The 20,494-nt window shown below is 33.2% G+C and overlaps 2 protein-coding genes and 1 pseudogene across 2 annotated transcripts; all 3 read right to left on the bottom strand.

Annotated features, from left to right (window-relative positions):
• Window positions 1-1,165: 1,165 nt before the first annotated feature.
• LOC142619437 (DExH-box ATP-dependent RNA helicase DExH18, mitochondrial-like) lies at window positions 1,166-3,608 on the bottom strand (annotated as a pseudogene).
• Window positions 3,609-9,013: 5,405 nt separating this feature from the next.
• On the bottom strand, window positions 9,014-11,344 carry LOC142621250 (phytolongin Phyl1.1-like). Its single transcript, XM_075794570.1, has 2 exons — window positions 11,211-11,344; window positions 9,014-10,749 (listed from the first exon to the last, which is right to left on the bottom strand). Exon 2 carries the CDS (start codon window positions 10,280-10,282, stop codon window positions 9,461-9,463), a length of 822 nt encoding a protein of 273 aa, XP_075650685.1. The 5' UTR covers window positions 10,283-10,749; window positions 11,211-11,344; the 3' UTR covers window positions 9,014-9,460.
• A 2,758-nt stretch (window positions 11,345-14,102) lies between these two features.
• Window positions 14,103-18,125, bottom strand: LOC142618946 (RING-H2 finger protein ATL7-like). Its single transcript, XM_075792007.1, has 4 exons — window positions 17,301-18,125; window positions 17,103-17,185; window positions 14,914-15,350; window positions 14,103-14,504 (listed from the first exon to the last, which is right to left on the bottom strand). The coding sequence occupies exons 1-3, from the start codon at window positions 17,526-17,528 to the stop codon at window positions 14,939-14,941; spliced, it is 723 nt and encodes a 240-aa protein (XP_075648122.1). The 5' UTR covers window positions 17,529-18,125; the 3' UTR covers window positions 14,103-14,504; window positions 14,914-14,938.
• Between the last annotated feature and the right edge of the window lie 2,369 nt (window positions 18,126-20,494).

The following is a 20,494-nucleotide window of genomic DNA, read 5'->3' as shown; positions in this document are numbered from 1 at the left end:
GTTTCATTCCCACTTCTATATAGAATTTAGAAATTCATCACCCACAATGACAGTTTTCCTTGGCATGGCATAATTTGCAATACATAGTTGTAATCAACTAAAGCACAAACTTGCTACTTACCACACTACCCACCAACTCACTGGTAATAGTAAAAATCTTTCGTCGACCAAAGGAAGCCATCCATTACCTAACACCAAACAAAGATTAATTTCCCTCTCTCAAAAAGAAAGTCTAATACAAGGTAATTTATATGTACATAAGAAAATTGTATTGGCAGATCAATACTCACCCAACAAATCAATAACAGGTTTCAAGTCCACAGGTTCTTTCTATAACATCATTCGCTTCACGTGTTACAAATGCAAGGACAAACTTTTCTAAAAAAATAAAATGATGATTTTTTTTTTAAAGTCAAAATGGAACCACCGCTCCCCTTTGGTGCGGTGGTCACTCTATAAGTATAAATGCTTGTGGGGTGTGGGGGGGGGCAAGGGCCGGGGTTCAAGTCTCCAGGAAAGAACTTCACACATATATACACTTAGATTAGGCTAGAGTAGAAATTCTATCTTGTATCAATAAAAAAAAAAAGTCAAATTGAAAGGATGAACTTACTCCAGACATTATGATCCCACCTGGGGATATATAACGTGAAATAGAAGCTTTGAAATCCTTAATATCCTTCACAACCTTGTCAAACATTGCCTCTTGAGGTTCCTAATATACAAAGACTTCTTCTAAATGTCAAAGCCCTCAAACTGCTCTAGAGCTCATAAAAAAAATTAAACACTTTCCTTAAGAGTGACGAAAAGTTGTACAAGTCTACAAATCTTAATCTAATAATCTAAACTGACATAATTGCCCCCAATTTGCCAATTTTAAGACACAAAGTAGCCAAAAAATACAACAAAAGGAAGGAAAACTATGTACAAAAAAGAACATCAAATCCTGAAAGTATTTTATTGAAATTTAATAATTTATAACCATACAAGGCGAAGTGCCAGGATTATATGGATATAGAACCATAGGACAGATTGAAACCACAACAAATAGTGCTTATTAGATAAGAACCTTTATAATTGTGCCTTGTAAAACAATATAAATATATTAAAATGAAAACTCTGCTAGTTCAAGAAGAACCTGAACAAAATTACCATTTAGAGATACTTACCTCTCATATAATTTGATAAGTGATCTTGGTCTCTCATAACCATCTTCCTTCCGTTGAGGCTTCGGTTTCCCGGCCTGCCTTGATTCTGGTTTCCAATTGGCTTTGGTTAGAGACTGACCTAACAAGTCAGCAATGTCCGTTGCCATTGCCTCAGCCTTCTTCACATATGGAAAAGTTTCCTCCTTGAAGTGGTTTGATAACCACATATACATAGACAACACTTGATGCTTAGTCTCAAGATCCAAGAGCTCTGAACCATTTCAAGCAGAACCCTTTGGTATGCCCATTGCAATATTGACAGGTACATTCTGACTGTATGCTGAAGCAAACCTAAGGAGATGGTACATTGCTTTTGGGTCTCTTATATTAACTGGGGCAAAACAAAAGTTAAAACGATCTTCAAGAGATAATCCCTGTACCTTCTCCAACATATTAGCAACCTTCTTTATGTGATCATGTTGACACAGAAAGTATAACCCATCTAAAGGTAATTTTCACCAAAATTTTCAAGTAGATGGCAGAATGTAACATTGGGCAGTTGCCCAGCAAATAGTTCAACCTGTTCAAAGAATGGAAAGAGACCAACTTTCCTTACTTCTACAAAAGGTTGCTTCAAACACTCAATCAAGTAGTCTAAATCTTCTAAACGCAAGGCTGTTGTGAGTCCGTCTGGATAGCGGCCTCCTCTTCAGCCAGCTCTTCCAGCAATTTGTTTCACTTGTGATGCTGGAACTGGAACAATCTTGTCTCCATTGTATTTCGAAAGGCTATAAAAAATAACCCTTCTAATATTAAGATTCAAACCCATTCCAACAGCATCACTAGCAACAAGCGCATCAAATTCATTATCTTGATCATTGAATAAGGTAGCTTGCTGTCTACGAGTTTCTGGTGGCAAAGCACCATAAATTACACAACAACAGTGATTGGTGTGTTTCTCAATTGCCATTTTAACCTCAAATATCTCTCTCCCCGAAAAAGCAACCACGCAGTCCCGAGAACTAATTTTTTTAAGATCTCCTAACAGGGTCTTGGCTTCAACCACCAATGGCTTAAACCTGTCATAATGTTGTTCATGCAGCTGATCCCCAGTTTCCGCACAGATCTTTCAAACAATACTCAAAACACTCGGATCCCCACATAAATGTATCTCATCAGCCTTCAATCCAAGCAATGCCCGCATCCAAGCATAACCCCTACATGGGTCTGCCATCACCTGAATTTCATCAATAACAGCCACATCATACAATTCATCCGTCGACACCATTTCCACAGTACAGGCAATATGGTTTGAAAAAGGGACATATTTCTTTTCTTGACCTGTAAGTAGAGAACAGTAAACCCCATGTGCATTCACCTTGTCAAAGACTTACATAGCCAATAATCTGAGAGACTACAATAGATACCCTTCTTGGCCTCCATAAACCGTTGCAGAGCATTGTAAGTTTTACAACTATTGGTTGTGCCACAATGATATATAATCTTTCGTTTCATAGCCCGTGCAAATGGAAACCAAGTGTGGGGCTTGGTAAGGTCTGCCGACTCAATCATACCCCAAAACCGCTTAATCTCATCAGGAAACTCCTCTAAACAATACTCCACGAATATAGGAAACAAGAACTTGACAGCATCATCGGATGGACCAAGTGACACCACATACTTAAAAACATCAGCAGAACATTTCTTGAAGAAAAAGTTCCGAAACTTTTGCACTGCAGTAGGAAAGAATGACATCCCAATGTAGATTGCAAGAGCCTGATTAGACACCCAACCCGATTTCCCAAAATAACTAAACACTTGTTGCATTATCTCCCAATCACACCATGTCTGCTACGCACCCTTCTCGGCATTTCTTAACTCACGATACACTTCAACAGGATCCCGCGAGGCAACATTCAAATGACCCTCATACCTCTCTAAACCCACATCATCATTATTATCACTAGCCACCATAGAATCAACAACAATACCCTCTTCATTGACACCATTTCCCAATTCAACCATGGTTGAATCACCAACAGTGCTACAACCCTCATCATCTAGACTGTGCAATAATCCAACATCAGCATCGAAATCACATTCAGATTCAGATTCAGATTGAACCATTGTCAAACTAGACACGCCATGATCATCATCACCATAAGGTGCTGACAAAGAAGAAAAGGGTTTTGCATAGAGGGTGGCAGAGGCCTTAAATTTGAGAGGTTGTGAGGGAAATTTAGAAGGAGCTAATAAGTGAAACAAAGTGAAAGCAGAAGTGGAAAATGGACGGTTTGGGACATCTGAAACAGTAGGACAAAACCGGTAATGCTGGGAAATCAAAGGGTCATATAATAGTCCATAAAAAGAATGGTTGGATAGCAGAACCCTTAGCCTAGTAGAAGAAGAAGAAGAAGAAGGGTATGCCTTCTTAAGTTTATAAATTCGAAACAGGGACATGGCTGTTGTTGTTGAACTAATAATATATTCCTGAGATCAGCCAAAATATACATTACTAACAAACCCAGCCAGATTAAGGTGGGTACCGTACCTCTCTTTTTCTGGAGGGTACGGTAAAATGACCATTTGGATATGGGAAATTTAATTTTAATATTAGAGATAAATAGCCCGTAACAAATTACTCAACCCATCCAACCCAACCCAAGCCAATTACATACGGTTCAATTTGGTTGGATTACTTTGGTGATAATGGATTGGTATGGGTTTTCTCAACCCAATGAGGTTGGTTTGAATTGAAAATGCCCTATTGACCAAACCAACCCAACTCATATATGAGTCGCAAAATATTTTTGAGGGTTTCTTGGTGAACCTTAGGCTGCGTTTGTTTAAGGTGAAAACTAGTTTAGGAAAATGTTTTACACCTTTATATGTGTTTGGCTCCAACAATAAATACGGTTAAAACGGAAATTGTTTTACACTTATTGTACGGTAAAAAGACCCCTTTTGACTGTAAAATCATTTACGCTCTTATTTTTCCTTCAATGTATTTTCAGACTACACACTTGAAGAGAGAGAGAGAGAGAGAGAGAGAGAGAGAGAGAGAGAGAGCAAGAAGAAAGAGCAAATCGTGCCGCCCCCACCGCCCAAATCACGCCGCCCCATTGCCCAGATCGCGCTGGCCAAGCTTCCTCTTTTTTCTCTATTCTTCCTCAACTCTTCGTCTCCCTCTTGCTCAACGTCACCTATTTGGCAGCGACCAACCACCAGCCCACTCCACTCCACCCGCAAACCCACCCGATCAAGCCACCACCGTCCTCCATCCACTCAGATCTCTCTCTTTCTCGATCTATCTCTCTTTCCCTCAATCTGTCACTCTTTCTTCCTCCTCTCACTAAGTATATCATGTATATGTTGTGAATAAATGTTTTTATTTTGATTTTTGGTTGTGTTAAAGTGTATATTTTGAATTTTTTTGTTATAAAATTTGTTTGGAAGCTGAGAAAATGTGAAAATTTATAGGAAAATAGCATTTTCAAAATGTTACCAAATACTGGAAATCGTTTTCTAGACTATTTTCAATTGCAGAACCAAACACCCAGATTTCATTTTCCTTACGGGAATTCATTTTCCCCTGCATTCATTTTACACTCGGAATTCGATTTACATAGAGCCAAACGCAGCCTTAATCATATAGATTTGTAATTTGACGTATATGATCCATAATAAATATCACAAAAATACAAATTTATCAATTTTTTTACGTCAATATCATTTATATGTAAATGGTTTGAAGAATTCTTTTTATATTTTTACTTCGAATTTTTTTTGATGTAAAAGAATATTATATAAGCGCATTATGTGCTCACATTGAAGTCAAATGTCTTAGGTTGCTTAATGATTTATAAGCCACATAATTATTATATGAAACACTTTCTTTAATAATTTGTTAACAATATATTGGACTAAGATTGTGATTAAATCAATTATAAATCATGAGCATGTGATTAAAACAATTAAAAATTAAATGATATTATAAAATAATAATACAAAAATCAATATAGGAGAGATAAAATTACATTTTACGCAAAAAGGAAACATTATTTATACAATTTTTATAATTAATTATATATTATATCACCACCATCATCATTATCATTAATTTAACATATATTTTCGGGGCTACAATTTGACTCCAAACATGTTTGGAGCCTAGACTCCCATCACTAATAGAAATATGATATTAGTTTTTGTCATGTGCAATACACAAAACTCACTTAACCCAAGTAACCAACCAACCAAATGAGTTACATTCTTCTCAACAAAAAAAAAACCAAATGAGTCACATGCATTGCACATGATGGAACACGTCATCTTTATGCTGGTCGTATGAGTCCATGGCTCCAAACATATTACCTTTTCTTATTTTGAGAGGATAATGACTAAATTTTTTGGATATTCTCTATAAATATTGGCTAACAAAAATGTAAACATTTAAAAATTTTTAGGGCTAAGTGTTATTTTTCGGTCTGTTTACTTGGTGGCTGGTGCTTTATTTTCAATAGTTCCTCACAATTTTAACAAATATAAATTGGAGTCATGATACCAGAATTTATACCATTTTGTTCATCAGGATGGAAAATAAATTTTTCCAGATAATGTTCTTATGTCAGTGTCATCAAGTGTAAGAAGCTTGATCAAATATGCTTTAAAAAACTCAGTAAACTAATCACCATTTCTCGGATTAGCCAGCACCAATGTTCCAAGTGTCATCTTCCTCGTTACATAGTTTAATCCCGATTGATATGAATCAACAAGTTAAAAAGATTCGTTCATTTTTAATTACTTATTGTTGATTTTTTTTTTTTTTTTTTTGAGAATCTACTTATTGTTGATTTAAGTTGTCAAAAATGCACTGATATTGGTCTTATATATTTTTTGTATATATTATTTTCGCTTAGGAATGTGGTTTCAACTGCATGTATCAAAGTGAGGTTGCTGCTTCAGCTGTTAGGCATCATCTTCCGGATTACCAAGGAAGGGATCTTATATTTTCATTCACTGTTGAGAGCAAATGGGTTCCTGAAGTAGACGCTCTTGTAAGCTTTCGTGTGGAAATAGAGCACAGAATGCAACTTGATATATATGCTTAACATGTTTTCTTGCTAAGTTCTATGTGATACACAAAATTTTCCTATATTCCATTTCTGATTGAGAGTCAATGATATGTTTCAATTATTGGGATTACATAGATGGATCCACATCACTGGTTTCAAATGTATAAAGAAATCAAATTGAGCCAAAAGATCTTAACATTCAACATTAAATCTTCAGTGCTTGCTTATTATTGTTGGTCACACCTATCTACCTTAATTCTTGGCAGTGCCTAATATTGGAGGTCCTGCGAGAACTAAACGTATGTTGGGGCCAAAACAACATGATGTGTAGCTGGACTCCTATCATTCATGGTCATCATGATGGCGCAATTAACTATCTTGTGCACATTAATCACCAAGTCAGTCATGAACAGAACATTGTCAAGTTTGAAACACAGGTAACTTCCTCTGTTATCTCATCATATTGTTATTTTATTAAAATTCTTAAACATCAAGCTTCGGTTAGGTGTTACATCTTTTATTGATGTACAACCAACATACAGTGATATAAACAAAGTTTATTGAAGGTAACAGTTTTAGGCTTAGCATTTAGAAGGACCATCTCTGGCTATATTTCAAAATTCTTTTCTGATTTTATCACAGTTTTGAGTTTTCTCCTAAACTGAAAAAAGCTAATGTATCTGTTATTTTCTGCTGTGGTCTTGACAGCTTTACAGAACTTGTGAGGGGAAGCATTTGGTTTATCTCCTAGGAGTCCACAAACAACAGTTGCTGTACATGGAAATTTGTCTAGCTTTCCTAGAAAAATTCCAGGATGTTTAGAGCAAGAAGGCTAGCCTCATAAGAATACATAGCCAGTGAATCTCTAGTGATGCTTGTGAATTAGTAACCTACAAAGATTTAGTCTTTCAGTTTGGCACTGTATTCTTTGTTTTAGAATTTTCCTAATTGTTTAGAACCTTGTTGGGAACTTTTCTCCTCTTAAAAGTTATAGCTCTGTAAGAAAAAACTGAAATTTGGAGTTAAAGCTCTATAATTGGTAATTCCCGTGTCTTTATGTTCTAGTAATATTTTACTAAAGACAGGCTGTCATTATTGCTAAGAAATAAAAATAATGTCACTGAAATTATTTTGTTATATTTTAAATGTATGCTTGGGGTTCTTTTTAGGCTCAGTATTATTTCTTGTTTCTTTTTTAATATTGTAGGAAGGCCATCGAAAATTAGATAAGAGTTTCTTTTTCACAACTTAATGAAATGCATTCATACATTCCTGAAGTGATTTATTTTAATATAATTATTTTTAATGGGTTATAGATACATTCAACAACCATGCTGTAAGGACTTTACAAACTTTGATTACATTTAAACTACTGCATTTATAATTTCAACAATTTTATATTTCCTACGAAGATTATAATCAAATAACAGACTTATAATTGATGGGATTTTGAATGTAAACTAGTCGCAAACCCACTCATGGGAATAGATAATTACTTTGTAATTTTGATATAAGTATAATTTGTTTTCTTAAATTTGTTGAAAATAATATGCTTTACTAAAAAATTAAAAGAAATGTTATGTCAACAATAATTTCATAGCACTTTTACCATAAATCATACGTACCAAGTTATTATTGGTTGTTATTAGTTTGCAAAAAAGTAATTTTAGTGATAGGTTTAAATTAGAACTGATAACAACTTGCCAACTATAATTTGTTGTGAAAACGTTGTAGACATAACACTTCTAAAAAATTAAGCAATTTCTAAAATTATTTTTTATCTCAATATCTCTACAAATACAAATATATCATTCTGTTATTTTTGGGTGTATTTGATTGAGATTTATCCATTTTTTTAGGTGGTTCATATTCCTCTAAATTATGTTATAATGCATTTGTTTTCCTAATTTGGGTTTTTAGTTTTAGATTTTGGATTATGCTATTTTTTTCAAAAACTTGAATTTCTTTTTAGAATTTTCTCCTCTGGAATACAACTAAACTTTTTAACTAAGTATTAACTCAAATAAAAATTAAATCAAAACAATAAGAAGGAGAGAGAGGACTTGTAATAGAAAACTCAATTCAATTCAAATGGTCTTCTTCATATATTATCCAAATTCCATTTCTTCATATAGCCAAATGTACATCTTTGTGAAATTTTCTCATATTTAATTGGTGTTCATGGATCTTGAGGCTTTGTTCAAACTTGGATAATCTTTCACCCTAGGGTTTTTTTTTTTTTTTTCTATTGCTACCTTATATAGTATTATACATGTACTTTGATTTAATTTTCTTTCCATTGAAATTAAATTCTACAATTTTGGCAAAAGTATTATAGCAAAGACATCCCATAATAATATCTAAATTTGTTACAATACAAAAAAAAAAAAAAAAAAAAAAGTACCATATCTTGTACTAAGTTATGCATCTACATTCATGTCACAACTAAAGCATATTCAAAGAGAAATATTTATCCATAATGGTGAATGTATCACACAAATGCACATAAGAGGTATCCCATCAGTAGAAAAAAACTCATCCATGATTTTTATTTTTTTTATTTTTATGTGATTGGAAAAATGTTAATTTACAAAAGGAAGGAAAAGAAAAAGAAAAAGAAAAAAAGAAAGTTAGTGGGACTGATGATGTGGCGGCTAAAATGGCTTAACAGGAGCGTAGCAATAATTATTGCTACATTTCAACTTTTAGATAGATAGATATATATAGATTTCTATGCATTTAACAATTCTTTTTCATTCAAGCACAATGTTAAAGATGGCAAAAAGAGTGTTCTACATACCTAATGAAACTTTTTTTCATCCAATAAATAATTCTCTACGAGGCTTTTTGGACACACAAAGAACAAATCCTAATAACTCACTGATCCACAGCAAACAGAAATTAACCATAAACAACAGTCCAATACTCTCTGAAAAGTGGAAACACCCCCAAACTCCACTTTGCACTTACTAGCATGAGTTTTCTGGTGTCACTGATACAACAATATAGAATCTCTAATGCCAAGAACTTGATAATCTTATGAATATTTCATATACATATACAAAAGCTATTAAACTATACACTTAAGACATACAATTTAATCTCTTCGATAAGGTTGGTATGTTGCTTTCACTACACTGCAGGAGGTATCTTTCAAGGAATTTGGATTGCAATGCAAATTTCCATAAGATTTGTAACCATTATTGTGTTTAAAGTCCAACAGAAATGACAAATCTTTCAACGCATGCATGAAATACCCTGACAAACACATAACCAGATCACAAAAAGTATTAAACAAACAGCCGCATCAATGGCAAGAATAATTCGTACTTGGCGCCACCATTTCTTCCGGATAATTTGAGAGCTTGATCTGAACCTCATTGAACCCATTTCCTTCTGTAATGAGGCCGAGGAACCAACTCCAACTTGATTATTAGAATCTGGAGTTTCCAAATCAGCTTTGACTCCTCTATCTGTAGATCTTCGATGCCCCTCCGACTCGATGTCTCTCATTGCAATCACATGATCCTTTGCCTTCTTCTCTTGCTTGTTAGATTTTCCCAACAAGGGGGCTTTTGTAGAACTAGTGGCTTCAATTTGGCCATTTACATCACTTGACGATGGAGACAAACCTGTTTCAGCCATCCAGTCATTGCCACTTTGAGAAACATTGTCCAATGAGTTGATCAAGCGGCGGATGATAGGCACTAATTGTTCTTGTAGACCAACTGAGTTCATACTTGAAAAACTTCCTCTTGAACCTTTTCTAGCTATCTTCTTGAATTCTTCTCTCACATGCTCTAGAAATTGAAGAATGCTGGAGTTACCCACACCCTCATCGACAATTGCAAAATAAACATTGCCATCTTCCATCAAAAATCCAAAAGTCCTTTTGCATGTTGTCTCAAAATACCAACGGTGGAATGGGGGAGCCCTTTCCAAGCACAAAGAAGCCAAATTTTCAATTTCATTGTCTCCACTACTATGAGTGTACAAAATCCTGTTACCCCTTGAAACACAACAATAGTGAACCGTATTCTGAATCGTATCCATGACCATAGTGATAAAACTCCAACTTAGGAAAGCTGCCAATTCTAGTTAAACACCAACACTTATAATGATCAAAGACGCTCTCAATTATCCTTCTTTTCTTTCCAGTTCAGATCTTTAACACCCACTTGACTTTACCACACACTAAGCATTCTCATCAAAAAATAAACCTTGAACATAGGACCCTGCTAAACCTTTCTTTTGCCTCTATCGAAAGTAGGATTCTGAAAAATCTAAGCAATCAAGATTTGGCAAAATAAGAACCCAATAAACTCCTCAGCTAAAGAGGCAAAAACCAAACAAAATGCAAGTAATTCCTCCACTACAAGGTCAAAAGTGTCCGCTAAATACCAACATAGTCCCTCAGCAAAGTATTCAAAATCCAGAAAGAAGTCTCTCATTCCTGCCTAGGATTTTTCAGAAATCAGAAATACCCATATGAACAACCAACACACTACTCTGCCATGGCATATACTCTGTTAAGAAACAGAACAAAAAATAACATATAATCAGAGGTAACACTTATCATAAATTTTCAAACAATCCCAATGGAATAGAATCCAATACAATTCTCAATAACCAATCTGAAAATTTTTAGTAAATACCACACAGCTATGGGTTTCAAAATTCCAACAGTGACCCACAAGTGTGTAATCTATGATAAAAGTTGAAAAGAAATAAACACAGATCATTACCCCAAAAACATTAAAAAAGATCAAATTTTGATAGAATCCCAATGATCAAAGATCTAAAGCAATAAAGTCAAAGACTATACATATATTCACATCTGTTTAGTTGCAGAGAAATAGGAAGCAAAAACAAAAAACAACAACTGAACTGCTACTAGTCGTGTGCAGCTACATTAATTTTTTCAAAAATTGCCAAAATTTGAAGCAATCTAAACGGCAGAATAGATCAGGTTTCTCAAATCATTTACCTGTAAACTTCAATTCTTAAAAAAGCAGAAGCTCCAGAAAATTTATGAATGGTAGGAGATGATAGAAAGAAAGAAGACATACATTGATTGAGGAATGAGGAGGCAGAGGCAGAGGCAGAGGCAGAGAGAGTTAGAATATGTGTAAAAAGTGTTTATAAAGGAAGAGAGATAATCAAAGACACATGGTAGTGGTAGACTGGTCGTGTTGACCTTTTCACCACACGCTGTTCTTTTTTTCTTTTCTTTTTTTTTTGGGAACTACCAATCCATTCTCTTGATCTCTTCTCTTTATTTCACTTTGAATAAACCAATTTTTTGTAAAATTTTATATTTTTAACTATCGTGTTTATCTCACTTTCTCACATAAAAAAAATTTAAAATTTTATATATAATTTTTTAAAGGTACCAATAATGACTTTTTTCTTCCCCTTTAATTAGTCTTGCAAGCATCTATTTGGAGGATTCCTCTTGACTTTTGTGTTCTATTAAGCATTTGGATTCTAACATCCAAACCTGCAAGGTTTTCAACTAGATTTTTTTTTTGTGATATATTTTTCAACTATAATTTAAAATATCAAATTTGGTTATTACTTATTAGTGAGAAAATTATTAGGTGTAGACAAGAGATATGGAGTGAAAGTACTAAACAACATATATCATGCGTGAAAATAATGAAGTTCTACTGTATGTGTATTCCTTAAAATTTTCTTTATTTAGATTTCTAACTTTTCAAATTTTTCTTGAAATTTTTTTTTTCAAGAAAAATTTAACCAAAAAAAAAAACTTAACAAATTTTTCATTTATATCTAAATATTAGTTCATTGAATTAGCCAATGAAGGACATGTATATATTAATTATTTATAACTGTGCATTATTTATTATAGGAATTTATATGATTACTTTTATAAATTTTAAGAAACTATTTTTATTTGAAATAATAATAATAGTAGTAGTAATAGTAGGAGATTAGAATATGACATTCTTTTTCATGTTATATACATATATGGAATCAACATTATAGCATTTATTCTAAGTAATAAAAAATGTTACTAATAGGATAAATACATTTATTTTTATATTAATTATTTGAAGTGGTTCATTAATTATTTAACTATAATGAAATTTTGATGTCAGTTTTTTAAGATTTATATGAGAAACAATAATGATATTCTTGCTCAAATTTAGTTACTTTTGCAAGCAATTAAAACACGATCCAACCAAAAAAAAAAAAATTAATAACACACAATTAAGAAAGTAAAAAAATTATTGAAGGATATTTGCATTTTTATTTATCAAAATGATATTTGCATTTTTTAGTAGGCATATTGTGAGGGGTGAAAATGCTTAAAGGCACGTTTGGGCCTTGGGTCTGGTTAGTTGGTATAAGTTTGCTCAATCAATGTCTTCTAGGCCCACAGGTCAGTCCGCACTATAATGTTCCGAGGAGTTGTCTGAGGAGGAATATCTCCTCGGACAGGCCCAGTAAAGGCCATGAGACTTGCTAAAGGGTTTCGAGACAGATTTCTGGAAGATCTGTTGGGTAAAGGTGTGATCCAAGCACCCATTAGAAGCAAGAACGTGTGAGAAATAGGAACGTGTGAGAAATATCTGAGGAAAAAACTACTATCACCGCATTAAAGGCCTTGCATCTACCTCCCTCGCTGCATTAATGGAGAAATGATCTCTGAACAGTAGAATTCAGCGTTCCAGCTATTATTTGAAGACTTTAAGAAGGTGGTGAATATGACAAGTATCTAGAACGAAGATTTATGTTACACGTGAATGAAACAATGAAGAAGAAGAAGAAGGATATAAGAATACGAGAGAGGAAAGAAGAGGGAGATCTTTTTGAAAACTAAAAATTGTAATATTTTGGTTAGAGAAAGAAAGGCTATACAAATTGTTTTCGGCTTATGTTCGAGAAGGGATTTTTCTGTCACATTCATCTATTACTTGCAAAGACTGCGGCATTCTAGCCTGTTTATCAACTTTCCAATATCCCTAACCTAGGTTTCAAACTCATACTCTACAAATTTCATTGTATAAGGCTCTTTGGGCCTGAGCCCATCACTCGTTTTGGGTCCGGGTACAAATTGTTCACTTACACATATCATGCAATTTTCATATTTGTAAATACATATAGTATGATCAATCACTAAATTATGCTTATTGTTTTTCTATTTTGTCTATAAAACAAGATAGTAAACATTAAAATTTTTTAAAAGAAAAAATTATTAAAATATTAGAAGAAACTATCAGCAAAATGCATCGCATGACTTGCCTAATTAAAATTATATATATATATATATATATATATATATATATATATATATATATATATATATATATATTCCGAATTGAGAATCATTTTTTTTTAATTATAAATTTTCAGAAGTTACAAAAATCAATATTTGTAATATTCAACCAATACAAATGCCATTTTAAAAAAACTCAAAACTAAAATAAAAAAAATAAAAAAAATCTAAAAAAGCACTCAATCTAATCCAAGTTGTCCACTTGAAAAAACAGTCAATTGCCTTTACGAATTGAATAAGTTGGATATGATTAAAGGACCAATCCATTGCCTTCCTATTGGATTGTGTTAGTTGGATGGGATTATTGGATTTTGCGCACACCCTAATTGGAAAGCAATAACTAGGTTGAAATTCTCTATATAAAATAAAAATAAAAATTGAAAAGCAATAAACACAATGGTCAAAAACTGGTCATGAGTTAGAATGGACTCTCCAGTCATAGCAAAATTTTCTATATTCTTCACCCAATATAACTCCTTTAATTGAGTTAGGGTGCATTTTGGAATGTATGAATCAAGATTAGAAAAGGGTTAAGATATCAAATTTGAACAAAATGAAAATTTTGATGTGTTAATATGAGATATATGCTCATCTAATTGACTTAATATAAAAACTCTTATTGAAACCATGGTTCCCATATACAAGACATTGTAGCTCAATAGTTCTTATCAATACTAATCTAATTACCATCTTTTTAGCTGTTCGACCATCACTAATCTAATTATCAAAGCAAGCATCCTAGAAGACAAGAATATTTTCAGAGTTCCAAAAATTTTATTTTTTTTAATCGATCATTTAGTTCAGTTTTTGTTGCTGTCTAGAAGAAGGAATCTCATGCGTTATATATAAGAGAACTGGCCAAGTACTCCTGTGGTTGTTGCTCTTAACATCTCAGTTGGAGAGCTGTACGCATGAAGTAGGATCTGATTCATGATGAGATTTTTAGCAACATTGGCCCAACTCTTGATATAGGTTAACCTGTTCAAAACAACAGACATTAGTAATTGAAGTAAATTGTACCATTACATATTAGTTTATACAGCTATTTTGAAATGCAAAAGCAAGAGCTTCGTAATTAGCAGTATGGCACCCTGATTGACATGGCAAAAACATCTAATCTTTTCCACACAACTAAAAAAAAGAATATTCTACATATGTTTAATGCATCAACTTCATTGAAGAGTACAAATTAATGTAGTTGAAGACACTATGCGGCATCAAAATTTGAAGAAAAGGCACAACCATGTGAAAAATATAATTCACTATGCAATGCTCCCCTATGGCAGAGCGGAATACCATACTTGAAAATGAGGGGAAAAGCAAAAAAAAGAAATTGAAAGTTGTTAGAAAGATTGTCTATGCTACAGTGCCACGAATAAGAAATTACCAGAAAATCCATCAATATGCTAATGTCATTCAATGTCATCCCTTGAACTTCTAGATTCTCTCACATGATCAACGCAATCAGAGCTTCTTGCATCTTCGTTTCTGGGATTTCTCACATCTCTTGCATCTTCTTCGGACTGGTTTTTGGGATTTCTAATGTCTTCTTCAGCTTGCGCTGCTTCGCTAGCCTGGGGCCTTTGTTGAATCGATGTATCATTACCATTGACTGCCACAGAAAATTCTTGACCAGATTCAACATTTATATGAGGTGGTTCAGTTGAAGATTTACTGGCAGGAACAAGTGAGAGGCGGCAGAGTGGGCAGGTGGTGTGAGTAGCAAGCCAGTGATCAATGCAGTCCATGTGAAATGTATGGCCACATGCAGGTATATGTTGAAGCCTATCCTCTGCTTGGTACTCCACAAGGCATACTGAGCACCTGCAAGAATAAAGAGAGGAAACTAAGAAATTCAAGATTGTAATCTCAAACACCTTGAAATTTATACAATTCTTCAAGGCACTAACTAATTCATTTAAGAAAATGCCTAAGTTGTTAATCTTATTCATTTTACCCCCTCTTCTGATATAAAAGGACAGTTCTGGAAAGCCCATAAACTTTCTCATTGGTCTTGATATAGCATGTGATATGAATCTCATTATTGTTTATTAAATGTATATACTTTTAAGATGTCATAAGGTAAATCATTTCATTTTTCAAAAACTCAGCCAAAATTCCTTTTCCAAGAGGTCATGTATTCCAGTATTCTTATTTAAGCATGCTTTATTTTTTTAAACACTTGACTATACATAAACCAGATTTAAAATTGTAAAGCAGCATTTTTAATATCAACACTCTAAAATAAAATGTTTGAAATTCAAGCAGTGCGTAATCGGTTAATCCATGTAACCCGTTTATGATGGTTTACCCCTCTACATGGATTTACCTCTTATTCCCTTAAATTGACCAGTTCCAATGGGTGATAGATGACTATCATTTCAGCTTCCATCATATGTAAGAAGATGCATACACCTGGTACACACATTCACAATTCAGTTTAACTTAATGGTGGCCTTCTGTTTCTAGACCCTTTAAACAGCTTCTATGTATCCCATATTTCAAAAGCAACTATTATCTATTGTTATTAAAGGCCACGCTGCCTCAAGGTGCATAAAAAGAATAAATATAAGTATAAGACCAGTTAGTTCTGGCAGATATGATGGTTATTAACTAGATTGCTTTGTTGGATTTGCCAGTAAAGAAGATAAAAGGCACTGATTAACCTTTGTCTTGAACAATGCCAATGCCACAGTTTTTCCTCTTAAGTTTGAACAAAGAGCTTAATAAAAAGCTAATAATTTAAAAATACGTACCTTAATCAAAGAAAAATGTTTGTGACTTTGAGTTCAATTAAAGGCAGGTCTCATAATACAAAATGTTGACCACCAATCAGCTCATGTGAACATCATGTGTTATTTAATCTGATCATGCAGACAAATGTCTTCCTTCATCAAACCATATTAACTAAATTAAAGTGGAGAATGGAATCATGACTCATCCACCAATTAAGTTACGAGTTGTGTGTAGTGAAATCCTAAGACCAATAAAAATTAAACACAAGAAAGCTCCCTGCTTCACAAGATGCCATTACCGCTCAGCTTTGATGCCAGAGACCCAAAATCTGTTGTATGGTCAATTAGAAAGATATCTTCTTTCCCAATGATATCTCTAGACTTAATCTTTCAGATAAGGCTTTACTCAATTCTATCAAAACTGATATAAAACAATCAGTCCAGTCCAATACATAGCAAGTTAGAAAGTAATGCACCCTCTCAAGATGCACCTTCCATTAATTTTAATTTATAGCAACTTAAACAGATGCCTTATATTTGAAGAGAAAATTGGACTAATCTCTAATATGTACAAATAACCACTACAATGTATATCTAGATAATAAATGAATCACCAGCACTAAATTGACTCAACTGGGAAAGCTCAACAGTTGGACTGTTTTCATCAAGTTACCGAAATCCTAAAATGGAGGTTAATAAGATTGAAAGTGCAAGAAAAAAAAAAGTTATGGATACAGCAATAATAAAGACAGTGCTAAATAGTAAATACTAATAAGCAATAACAACTTCGATGAGAATATGAGACATAAGAAAAATCAACAAAATAAGGAAGTCTACTCACTGTGAATCTCTGATGGAGAAGCTCTCCTTGTATACAATAATGGGTAGCATCTCTCTCAGTTCTTTCTTCAAGCCCAATTCAGACTGTGCAACCACAACCATGAAAGACATAGTTACACTTGCACATTCACAAACCTCAGCATGCAAATTACACAAATAATTGAAAAACAGGAAAAGGGCAAGGAAAGATCTTGTTTACCCTGGAGATATCATTGTTGTTGGCATAAGATGGTGGCATTTGAAGAGAGGACCAGTTGGCCCTTTGACGGCGAAGATAGCAAAGGTAGAAGAAGAAGAGGAAGATGAAAGCGGAGGAGACTGGTAAAGAGATAATAAAAGTTTGGTGAAGCTTCTCTGCTGTTGAAGCTCTTGTTTCAGAACCACAAGGTGGCTCTACCTCTGAGTCTGAATGGCTATGAGAAATCATTACTAATGCTCTAAACACACCCAATAATCCTAAGAAAACATAAAAGAACAAGCTTGAAAGGTAATAATTATAGGATGAGAAATAAAGATTAGAGATTTATTTGAGAGAGAGGGGGGGGGGGTGTTCTAGACTGTGAAGCGAAGCACTCTAAGGCATGAGCAAACTGATTTTTTTCAATAAAAAACAGATGGAATTTTTAGATAGTGTAGTGATGCAATATTCAGAGAAAAAGGTTCAAGAGTGCTAGTTTTGCAGAAGACCCAGATGAAAAAAAAAATTTGAAACTTTGAGATTGATTTGAACTTTGAAGTTAATCAGAAGAAACCCAATTGAGAAATTTCTAAAATTTATTAAAAAACAAAACTGAAAGTCAGAGATGGAACAAGGGAGAGAGAGAGAGGCAACATTGTAGAGGAAGTGCTCTTTAACTACCAGATCACAGAGAGAGCGCAAGTGGCAGGTGTGGTAGGTGGACGATTCAAATAGTTCAGAGTTCCGACAGAGATGAGAAAGGTCTAAGTAGAGAGTGCAAGAACAAATGAACACCCGTGAAAACTTTTCTGATTATTAGCGGCTTATCTAACTTTTTTGAAAGATGTTCCGTTTGGTGAGGTTAGTCCGGTAATATTGATGGTATTTCTTGAAAATATGCGTTGGTATAAAGTAAAGTATTTGTAATATTATTTAAATATTAAAATTATTAGTTAAAATATTTTACCAAACGGGCCATATAAATTGTTTTATCTTAATTTTATATGTTTTTTATTTAAAAAAATCTTATATTTGTACGTCAAATTTGTAGTACGAGTAAGAAATTCATTGGTAAACTTATTGCTAATTAAATAGATGTAAATTTAAAAGCTTCTTGACCATGCTAATTAGTATCTGTTTGGATACATGATCACGTTCTTGCGTTTCTGTGTTTCACGTTTTTTATTTTTATTTTTTTGATGATTTTTTTTTGAGAAATCAGTTTTTATATGAATATGCACTATTCAGTGGATCCCTTCACGGGACTCACAAACTTCTTTTTTCAACAAAACTTTCATTAAAAATAGGTCCTACGGTACTATTCATACATTTAAAATTTATTTTGCTATAATGTTTTCAATTTTAAGTTTTTAGTTTTCAACAAAATAAGCAGTATCTAAATAGACCCTTAGTGTATGTTTGGATTCAGTGTTTTGCATTTTGCGTTGCTGAGATTCATGTTTCAACTCTTTTTTTTTTTTTTTTAAGCCGCAGTTGTTGACTTTTCTCTCGTAAACAGTGCACGACCCACAAACTTTACTTTTCAGTAACTTTTTTATTAAAAATAGGTCCTACGATACTATTCACACATTTAAAAATTATTTTGCTAATAAATTATTTCAAAGGGACCCTTAATCTCTCTCCCGTGAATAAACAATATATGATTTTGTGCTAATAAACCTTCTATCTAAATCACCGACTCTTTTTCTTTTTTGAGAAAAAATCACCAATTCTTCTAACTTCAAACAATTACATTTTAAGAGTGATTGAATAGAAAGTGTTTTCAAAAGAAAAATGGTATGTTAAGCTTGCTTTCGTGAATTACAATCGCTAAATAAAACATTCTTGAGATTTTAGATGTTTGCGGTATTGATGAGTTTCATGATGTAAAATATTTCTATACGTTCCAAAAGCTCACTTATCCCAAAAAAAATATACATATTATATATCTATACATTAATGCATTCTTTTATTTTGGAACTAAAAAGAAAATTGATATCTAGAAATATTCATATAAAAATGCAAGTGATTAATGCGCAACAATGTTGGCATCCTATGTTTTCAAAATATAAACTACTTTAAACGATCTACATTAGATTATAGATAATGTGATGTTGGCATCCTATGTTTACAAAAACAGAAACTATTTAAAAGTAAAAGGTGTATTAGTTTATATATAATGTTGATCTTGATATACCCCTATGTCATAAAAACCCACGCGGATTGAAAGCTTGACACCATATAATATCACATACTTCCATGTGCTGATGTGCAACAAAGTGATTGTGATACAATGCACTATTCAACCATGCTGCAGCATTTACTACTAATAATATCAATTTGTTGCATCTAGCAAGAGATCAATTTCTCCTTTGTATCAAGCTTTGCCGGCCTTTTAGTTTTATCACCACAATCCCTAAAGTAAACTAAATAAATTATTAATAGATGCTTATTAGATGCCTGCAAATGAATTTTGAAGGATCATTTTGGTTGGGTGTAAGACGTGACTCGGTCCGCTATAATTGAAATGAACATTTTTTTTTAAGAGAAATGATATATTCACAACATTTTTATAATATTTTCACAACAAATCATAAATGAAAGGTTGTTACTGATTATTATTGTTGTAGCAAAAAAGTAATTTTAATATTAGGTTCAAATTTGAACCAATAACAACTAACCACTTATGATTTGTTGTAAAAATGTTGTGAATGTAGCAACTCTTTTATTTAATGTTTAAATTAATATATAAAACCTTGGAATATCTGTACCCAATTACATCATAACATACATTGAAAAACAAAATACTAATGCGCATGAGCTCCACTTTGCCAGGTCCAATACATGATTTATGTTTAACACGTTGAATTTGATCTGTAAAACTTTGTAGCTGGATAGGTCATGGCTTACGAGGAATAAGTAACTTATTTCCAAGGCCAATGACCAACTAGTAGTAGTAGGGTTGGTCAAAACTCAAAAGCAGGCCAATAGCACCATTTTGTTAGTTTCTAAACTATTTAGGAAATTAACATCTCGAGTTTCTTAGACTTGAGTTCACTATAACAACTCGAGTCTAAGAAACTTGAGTTATATGTTCTTCTCTGAACCACTTCTCCTCTTCTTCTTATTCTCTTCTCCGTGGGTCTCAAGTTCCTTCAATGCCTAGATGCACACACAAGTAATTGTTCAATCGAACAAGGGACTAACCCAAATTG

The sequence above is a fragment of the Castanea sativa genome, chromosome 12, assembly GCF_040712315.1.
Source record: "Castanea sativa cultivar Marrone di Chiusa Pesio chromosome 12, ASM4071231v1".
Taxonomy (NCBI): Eukaryota; Viridiplantae; Streptophyta; class Magnoliopsida; order Fagales; family Fagaceae; genus Castanea; species Castanea sativa.
This window is presented reverse-complemented; position numbering and strand designations above follow the sequence as displayed.